This window comes from Monopterus albus, unplaced genomic scaffold (genome assembly GCF_001952655.1).
Source record: "Monopterus albus unplaced genomic scaffold, M_albus_1.0 scaffold504.1, whole genome shotgun sequence".
In the NCBI taxonomy this organism is placed as follows: Eukaryota; Metazoa; Chordata; class Actinopteri; order Synbranchiformes; family Synbranchidae; genus Monopterus; species Monopterus albus.
Window position 1 is genome coordinate 140413 of NW_018128384.1, and position 9837 is coordinate 150249.

At 46.9% G+C, this 9837-nt stretch overlaps 1 protein-coding gene across 1 annotated transcript in view; it reads left to right on the forward strand.

Annotated features, from left to right (window-relative positions):
• The window catches only part of LOC109952839 (tetratricopeptide repeat protein 28-like), a 20419-nt gene extending 11708 nt beyond the window's left edge, over nucleotides 1-8711 (forward strand). Inside the window, exons 2-4 of the mRNA XM_020588119.1 lie at nucleotides 6047-6194; nucleotides 8207-8479; nucleotides 8566-8711. Coding sequence (XP_020443775.1) covers nucleotides 6047-6194; nucleotides 8207-8479; nucleotides 8566-8711 — 567 coding nt within the window. The remainder of the gene's footprint in view (nucleotides 1-6046; nucleotides 6195-8206; nucleotides 8480-8565) is intronic.
• The last annotated feature ends 1126 nt before the right edge of the window (nucleotides 8712-9837 follow it).

Below are 9837 nucleotides of genomic sequence, written 5' to 3' on the forward strand. Positions count from 1 at the left end.
ATTAAAATCACTGCTCTGCAAACACTTTGAGGGGGGTGACCCTCATACTGAGGACGTTTACCTGTATTATGGCCATTGAGAAGGTCCAAATAGAAGGATTTAGACCACTGACTGTATATAAAGCTGGACGAATGCTTCATGGCTTCTGACATGCACTGTGAGCTGTAGGGTCTTATATAGACAGGTGTGTGGCTTTCCTAATCACGTCCAATCAGTATAATTAAACACAGCTGGACTCAAATGAAGGTGTAGAACCATCTCAGGGATGATCAGAAGAAATGGACAGCACCTAAGTTAAATATATGAGTGTCACAGCAAAGGGTCTGAATACTTATGACCATGTGATATTTCAGTTTTTCTTTTTAATAAATCTGCAAAAATGTCAAAAATTCTGTGTTTTTCTGTCAATATGGGGTGCTGTGTGTACATTAATGAGGAAAAAAATGAACTTAAATGATTGTAGCATATGGCTGCAATATAACAAAGAGTGAAAAATTTAAGGGGGTCTGAATACTTTCCGTACCCACTGTACAGTGCCTTGCGAAAGTATTCGGCCCCCTTGAACTTTGCGACCTTTTGCCACATTTCAGGCTTCAAACATAGAGTTAGGTGGAAACAGATGACTCGCTGTGGCGACCCCTAACGGGAACAGCCGAAAGAAGAAGAAGAAGAAAGGGTGGACTCTGAGTGGAGCTTGCTAGGCATAAGGGACCAGCTTGTGTATGCCGGGGTGTCACTGATAAAACTGCGCATACTGTGCACACGCACTACAACAGACTCAGTCAAGCGCACACCAAGGAAGCATGCACTCATCTTGGAGAACAAGGAATTTGTCAAATGCAAGGCCTTGGACTCACGTCCATCTCTGTAACAACACCCTGCAGAACACAGACTGGTGAGGCTGTTAGACTGGTTCTGCAGGAGTGTGTGACAGAGCCCACAGCTGGTCGTGTAACAGCTGTACTGGTCCCAGTGGAAGCAGTGGTTATGGCCACTCCAACTCAATTATTGCATCTGAGCTAGTGTCCCAGTGAAACGATGATAAATATTCATGCAGTTCAGACTCACTAGTTCAGACAAGGTTCATTACTAAAGGCTCTGAGGTCCTTTCTTCCTTGTCGGTGTTGGGTACCGCAGCGTTTCCAGTTTTCTGTTTGCTCAGCAGCGTTGTTTCTTTACAGGCCGACTATTCTATTAGAGGAACCTGTTTGAATCACATCTCCCAGTGAGATGAGGTGGCTGTGAGTAACTGTAAACTGCTGTCGAGGTCTGCAGGTTGAAATTCACTGGGTGCGATCATACTTTGTCCTGGCAATAAGGTGCATTAAATCCTACAGAGAGGCATCCTCACAGTACAGACTGTTCTTAACGACTCCGTCAGCGCCTCTAAATAATGATCTCGCTCTCTGAGGTTACAGTGCACAACTCACACAGCACATCACCACATCGCCCGCTGTGGGATAAGCGGGGTATTGACGTAGCAAAATGAGCCCAGTGATGCCCGAGCATCAGCAGCAGCATCGCGTCTTCATCCCTGGTGTTCAGTAGACAGTTCCTCCTCCTCTTGTTTCTGTAACAGTCGACCCTAAAGGATGATGTGCATCCCATTTCTATCAATAAGACTAAATGTCAGAAACACCTGTGTCTATAACACAGTGCAGTTGAACAGCATCACAAACCGCAGCCTCCACAATGATCACACAGTTAAATCAACACCTCTCTGTCACAGCTGGAGCACAAACCGAACACTATCACTTCCACGGAGGAGGATTTATTGCATTCAAACTGTCCTAAACTGCAGAGTGCAGGCAGTTTACAGTCATAATGGGAACAGCTTAACCACTGAGATTCACAGAAATCTTTCAAAGAGTAGGTCTTCCATGTCACATGGGTGGATCTTAAGGATCCAAACCCTCCACAGGATAAGTCGTAGCCTATAGATCACACATGGATGGATGGCAACATGAATCATAGGATGCTAAAAGGCCGAGGCTAAGGTGAATTATTGTTTTTAATACGTTCTTTGATGATATAGAAACAGGTGTATTTCAGGTGATTGATAGCTTTGATTGGCGGCTCCACCTCTGGTCGCCACTGCACACAACCTGGTTGCAAAATGGCTCACAAAAGCAAGAAGGCCGCCCTCGTATTTGTCATATTTTAGCTTCTCTTTTGCAGTGGCAGGAAGTGGTGATGCATCGTCCATCCTCATAGACTGTCTATGATAACTAGACTTTCGTTTACAAGCTCATCTTGTTGCTCGTGTGTTTACTGATGGTGTAGTTATCCCAGATCCCACCACTCATATTTGTGAGTTCGCTCCTCTTACAACACAAACAAGGTTTCCAACACTATGAAGAGAAGAGCCCCAAGCCTTCAGTAACAACACTAAACTGCCCTAATGAAGTCTTGGTGCCCAGTGCTCTAGTGCTCAGTGTTTTACTACGAATGGATTCTCAGGATATTTTGTTGTTTGTTGTGAGAATATGAGGCTTTGCTCCGAGCTAACAGGTGTGTCAGGAGGCTCCTCTCTCTGTCTCTCAGCCTCCGCCACCTCTAACAAATAACTCAAGGCCACATCTCCCTCTTCCACAGCCTCTCAGCAGTGTCGAGACAGCGTAGCCACAAACAGCCTGATGTCCAGATGAGATGGTTGTGAAGTCTGTGTGCTTTGAGGCAGATTCTTTGATTTGCAAAGACATCAGTCTCTATCATGTCTAGTTGATGTGATCCTCTCTCTCACTCATGCCCCCCCACCCAAATCACCACCACCACTTGTGTTGCCATCTGTTCTCAATTAATGTGAGTTACCAGTGCTAATTGAAGCATCTGTTCATTCGGTGTGCATCCTTTCCTCTGACACTCCCTAGATCTCCTTTGTTCTGTTTCCCACCACTCTGGTGCAGTCTGAACTATTTCATCAGCATTTGGATGGGTCGCCACAAAAGTTTGCTTCATATGTCCATGTTCCCCTAAAGATACGTTCATCTTCAGAATTTTAATTTGGCTTAAATCAATGTCATCCCCATCAGCCTCAGCTGCTTCGTGTTTACTGCTGATTAGCAAATGTCAGCAAACATTAATTAGCAAACATTACACCTGCTTAGCAACTGCTGATTAGCAAATGTCAGCAAACAATTAGCAAACATTACACCTGCTTAGCGTCCTCACGTTAGCATGTGGACGTGAAGCATTATGCTATAAGACATGCTGAACTTCACAGGACAGCCAGGCTTCGTAAACTGTTACTTGAATGTGACTAGAGCAGCAGTAGGAATAGTCATAGACTCCACTGTCAGTTATCCATCCTTTCCTTCAGACCGAATGTTCATCTCCAGCTCAGATGAGACTCTGATGCAGTTTCAGGAGAAACACAAACCTCGATGAGGCAGATGTTTATATGATAGCTGTGATTACTGGAGGTGGTCAGGCAAGTGTGAAGCCTGCAGACACTACTCAGGGCAAAAACTAAAGGTCTACAAACTGTTATTTATAAATTTACACTTTCTCTAAAAAGATGCAACACTTGAACATCAGTCAAAAATAAGATAGTAAAGTAAAGCAAAATAATTTAGTAGGTTTGCAATCAGAGTATTTTTGAAATGAAAACTACACCCGTCTTCATTTATTTTCTGTGTTGTGTTGGGCCCCATCAGGAAGACTTTGCACACATGTAGGTCACCAAGGTGAGAAAGGGAAAGTACCTGCTTTAGCACTGACATTAATCTTCTTGGCGTTGTTATTTGCATGAGCGCAGGCCCAGGAGCTCCCAGGGTGCGCATGTACAAACACAGAAGGGAGAGTACAAAGAGTAAATACACACAAATGTAGGCACAGCCAGGATTAGTCTTGTCCCTGTTATTGATCCCTTCACTTTCAGTTACACAGACCTGTCAGCTGACGTTGACGAGCCTGTCTCAGTGCTCGTCTGGGAATCAGTGTGAAACTCCTCCAGACCAGACAAGCCAGACACAACCGCAGCAGCTTGTGAAGACACCCCCTACTCTGACAAGGTTTTCCTGAGCTGCTGCGAGACACATGAAAGGCCGAGGCGTGGAGTGTGTGTGTGTGTCTCTCTATGAGTGTGTCTGTGAGACTGTCTGGACTGGACCCCCTGTATGTGCTTAGCAGGCAGCGTAGCCGGATCGAGCTAATGGGCAGGATGTGAGAGAGCGGGAGGCTGGGGTGGTGGTGGAGGCAGACTCTTCCCACTGTCACTTTCTGTCTGGCTCGGGCATGCACACACCTGCACACATCTACACTCATCCTTACCTGTTGTGCTGTACGTCCACACACACACACAGTCAGGCAGAGATAATGGACACCTTGCTATGATTATAACTTTTATAATCATCATCCTTTTCTGACTCGACTTCTCCTCCCAGCTTCAACAATCAAGGTAAAAATAAAGCGTGGTCATCGAGAAGACCTGAGAAACACTGCTGCCTCCCTACAGCTGCTATACCAGTGTGATTAAGGCAGACAGATGGGGGTGTGTCACCCCAGCTACCAGCCTGGACGAGGTCAGAGGCCACGCTGCCGTTTCTCTTCTCAGCGTGGAAACCCGGCATCAGGGCCGAGAGCGAGGGCGGAGCTGAGGTCCTGCATGTCAGCCATTGTTGACTGGTATATCTGATTCTGCTGTAATAGAGCTCACCCAACCCGCCCTGAGGCCGAGGGAGCCCTCGTCATCACATGTCGGTCGATGTCGACAGACCGTACAGCTTCTCGTGTCTCTAACGATGTAAATACCTATTTGAGGCCGTGCTTGTTTGTTTCTGAGATATCAGTCAGAGCCCTGGAAGAATGTTACGCCCGATTTCTTTTTCTGTTTACATTTCTGTAATTGTTTTGGGGCGGCACGGTGGTGCAGTGGTTGGCACTGTCGCTTCACAGCAACAAGGTTCCTGGTTGAAATGCCGACCTTCTGTGTGGAGTTTTCATGTTCTGGCCGTGCCTACGTGGGGTTTGTCTCACTGGTTTCCCCCCACAGTCTGAAGACATCCAGGTTAATTGCTGGTTCCTACGTGTCCCATAGAGCTGCATCAGGTGCTCCACTGTGACCCCCCACACGATAATGAGCAGCTGAGAGAGGAACAACAACATTACTGCAGTTGTTTTGATCTGATTTGTCATCCATTTGATTAGGTCTTCTAATTAGTTAGCGTTGCTTTGACAGTAAAGTTAACGTGCTCTAGAAACATTAGAACATTTGACTGATCCAGCTGTAATTACCAACCATTTATTCCACTTTGTGTTAATCAACAGTGAAATGACACCGTGCCCTGTTCACATTCAGCACCAACACACCGAAAACCAGAGGCATTAGATTAGACGTGACCCCTGCTCCATTAATTTCAATGAAGCTGCCTGGAGAGCAGGACAGGACAATGACAGTGAGGGGGCAGCGAGGGGCAGGAGCTGCCATGTAACTGAATTCCTCTCCTCTTTGTCTTCATTCATTCACTGTCATGACAGATTATTCTTACACTGGGGGGGATGATAAATGTGAGAGACACTGGGAGGAATGAAGGGAGCGAGCGAGGCAGACAAGACAATTAAGTTACATTCAGGTCGGCGGTGAGAGAAGAAGAAGCATCTCCTCCGTCCTCTGTGCCGCTCAAACGGTCTCTCCTATGTCTCCTGAAGTCAGTCACATTCTGTCTGAACGTTTTCTCGTAAACATGGATGTAGGAGGAACATGGAGCGCGATTGGTTTAAGAGGAATCACCCCTGGAACCGGAGGAGCTCAGCTTTTTCTTCTTTATCTGCACACTATCTACAGCTTCATTAATGTACAGTAAAACTACAGTATTTTCCTCTGTAGGATAAAGTAGCATAAAATGAAAATACTCATGTAAAGTACTTCAAAAATGTACTTACTTATTTTCCATGAGCCTGATCTTTGCACCTGTACATGTCCATTTAGTTTTATTTCAGATGGTATAAAGCCAGTGGCAGCATTTCACAGGGAACAAATGCAGACGTGACTCAAAAAGACAAATTCCTTTAACTGTTTGACGTCTGCTTCTGTTTCTCCCTACAGGCCTACTTTCGTCAGGGGGTTGCCCTGCAGTACCTGGGCCGTCACGCCGATGCCCTGGCAGCGTTCGCCTCCGGTCTCGCCCAAGACCCCAAGAGTCTCCAGCTGCTTGTCGGCATGGTGGAGGCTGCCATGAAGTCTCCGCTCAGAGGTAGGCCTGTCTGCCAGCAGGGCTCACACGCCGCGCTGCCTTGTTCATCCTGTCTCTCCGTCAGGACCGGCAATGACACGATCCATTAATCAATAATTAACAAAACACAATCTGCTCATTTTGTATAGTTTGTGTTGGGCTAATAAAAAGATGGACTTCATTTCACAAGCTTTTCCTCCCCAGATTTGTGTGTAGAGCTGAATGTGAGGATCCCCTCCTTGCTCTCTCCTCATCACCATGAGCAGCAGCTGCTCTGTGGCATCAGCCAGCAAAGCCTTTCCATTTTCTGCACCGCCGGCCACAGGTTTCCTCTCTCTCCATGTTTCGTTTGACAGCACATGCAATGAGCTGGGCCGGGTACTTTGCACTTGGGGTGATTTAAGCCCTCATTGCTATAACAGGTTGCATCAGCCGTGTTGCTGCGGCTAAGATGGCCTATTGAATGTCTGTACATGCTGTATAATGTCTCCCAAGCTGAGACCTTTGAGAAAGGACTCAAACTTCCTGCTGTCTGTGCACATGGTGTAAAACAGATTCATACAGAAACAGTCCAACACATGAACAGAGTAAGCAACAAAGTACAACTCTGTTTCTAAAAGTTGCAGGAGTGGAGAGTGAGATGTCAGAACTGGAGAAACTGTCACTTTGTTCTATTCAGTAGTCGTCCTCTGGGACTGGGATGTGGAAAGATGCCTCTGATGACTCAGACTTCACAAACAAAAGGCTCCACATTTGACATGAGATAACAAGAAAGTGAGATGTATAAAATAAATAAAACAAGCAAGTCAGATGAAGCAGAAAACTGAAAACTGATCTGCTGATGGAGTGTCAGGGAGATCAGCAGCATCCACTCACATCCAGCTCACCTGTGTCCCCTGCAGCTGATCCTCCTTCTTGACAGCGTAGTCAGGCTGAAGGTCTGGTGTCTGGTGTCGGACACGGACACATTCATCCACTCGTACAGGTACAGTGCAGCCAGAGAAGGACCGGAGATGTCACTGTCTGTCTGTCATAGGCCAGGGAGGGCTGATGGCGTTTTCACAGCATGAGAAGTTGTGTGTCTGCAGTGATAAAACATATGCAGCGGCTTTTACTGTGTGTGTGTTGTGTCTGTGAACAGGAATGTCCAGAGGAGAGCCTTTAACAGCCATGAAATAACAGCAGAGTCACAGTAACACAAGTACAGAACAGTCAACAAACTGAGTAGTTACACATCAATACTGTTTTAAAATGCACCAACACTGGGTGCATTTTATTACTCTGATTTATTTGGAAATGTGTTGGTGAAACTTTGAGCCCTAACACACAAGTTTCTTCCAATCTACCTGGTGCAGTTCTTTGTAAAATAAAGACAACTGCAGTTTGACTGTCAGTGCACCGCCTCCACTCTCCTCCTCAGGTAGTGCAGCCTGCAGGACTGGCCAGCAGCTCCTACACACAATTTGTTCTGACAAGTTAAGTAGAGTTATTGGGAGTTTCTTCAAATCACTATTTCTTTTGCCATTTCTGCCACTTTCTTTTGAAATATGTCAACAAGCTGGGAACACGGCTGCTATCTTACAGTGGATAGCGCTGGCGGACGCCTGCTTGTCCGGTCATAGCGCTGATGTGCACAGTGCGCTCCACTGGAGTCAGCCCAAAGAAACAGAAGCCTAACGAATGCTGCTCACACATTTTGTAATTCCAGTTCTCCTTAATACATCCATGCCTACAAGAATGAAAGGGGCAGCATGTCTGTTGCCTGACAGGCAATAAGAAGGGCACATTTTTACTAACTCAGATCTTCTCCCATGTGGACCGGGGTAACTGGGTCGACTGGGTCAACTGGACAGAGGCACTTCAGTAAGAAGGTCGGTGTGAAGCAGTAAAAGTGTGAAGGACAAAAAGTGGGTTTTGGGAATGAGGTGGACGTGCACCACCCCTCCAACCCCAGTGTGGTGTAGTGTGGATCTGTATTGTTTGCTAGTTTGTGCCTCACCTCTGTCGTTGTGTGTGTGCTTTCACCTTCACAGACTCCCTTGAGCCCACCTATCAGCAGCTACAGAAGATGAAGCTGGACAAGAGCCCGTTCGTGGTCGTGTCCGTCATCGGCCAGGAGCTCCTGACCCACGGTTTCCATGGAGCCTCTGTCGTGGTGCTGGAGGCCGGGCTGAAGATCGGTACGTGCTCACTGAAGCTGCGCGGCTCCGTCTTCTCGGCCCTGAGCTCGGCCTACTGGTCCTTAGGGAACGCTGAGAAGAGCATGGCCTACATGCAGCAGGACTTGGAGGTGACAAAGACTTTAGGTATGGAAGAGCAGAAAGCAACAGGAGAAGGTGTGTACAGTGGAGAAATGAATCTGTCTCCATCATACCCTTTGCTTGGCTCACAGGTGACCAGTCAGGGGAATGCCGTGCACACGGGAACCTCGGCTCTGCGCTCTTCTCCAAAGGCAGCTACAGAGAAGCACTGGCCAATCACAGGAACCAGCTGGTGCTGGCCATGAAGCTCAAGGACAGAGAAGTACGTGGTTGGTGAGGATGAAAAATAGAGCGTGTGCTCATGCATATTCATGTAATAAATGGTGATATGGATGTGCACCCGGTCCTGGCTGGAGCACGGCTCCCTCCACCCTGTTTTAGTGCACAGTCCCCAGAGTGAAGATCAACTGGTTTGGTATTATTTAGTTTAGGGACCACACCATCTGATGTGACGCTGTCAGAGCTCGTGAGTTTGCCAGGATTCCATCAAGCACAAAGCACAGACCTCAGCTTTGCTCCTCTTCCTTTCTCTTCCTCCCTCTTCGTCCCCGCTCTTCTCCCCAACTGCTCTCGCTCTCTCGGCTTCCTCGACTGCAGTTCCTCTTCGCCTCGGGCCACAGCTGAACTCATCAGCTTTCTGCAGAAACACTGGACAGCTGTGGAAAGCAGAGTTAATTAGATCGCTGTTACAGATTAGACTTTGGCCCCTTTATGTCTCAAAACACAAAGCAAAGCTGTGAGGTTGTTTGTGTGCGTTTACTGTCGTTTGGCTACAGCTACGTAGCTGTGAGCATGTGTGTGTTCATTAGTGTGTGTCGCTTTGCTTTGCCAGCTTGTGCTGCAGTGTGAATATACAGCATGGTGTCAGGCAGAGCCAATTATGTCTCATTGGATTAATTTAATCTTGTGATTTTGTGCCTGTGGCTCTTTCTGTGGAATGTTTATTGTCTGTACTATCGTACAGGAAACAAACAGCCTTACTTGTGTGTTTAAGTTCGATCTGCTGTCTCTTTTCTGGAGCTGTTTCACTTTGTACATAAATATCAGTGAACTCTGTCATGACAGACTCATGGCTGGTCCAGAAGAAGTGTCTCCCTCCTGTGTGTTGCACTGTGGTTCTGCTGAGGTTCCTTCATTAGGTTTGCTACAATATGACTTGATCGTGTTCTTTGATGATTAGTGACTGTAGTTACACCAGGTGCTGATTAATGTCCCCCTGTCGGCTGTGAGGCGTCTTGCTCAGCCTCCCTCTGTGAAGGTGTTAGCAGGGGTTTCTAATATCGTGCCCACTACATCAGTAAACAGCTCTTTGTGTAACAGTTCAGTGCAGCTTTACTTCACTTCTGGCCTCCTCTGGATTTCACAGCTCTCCTCAGAAATATAGACTTACCCTTAATATCTTT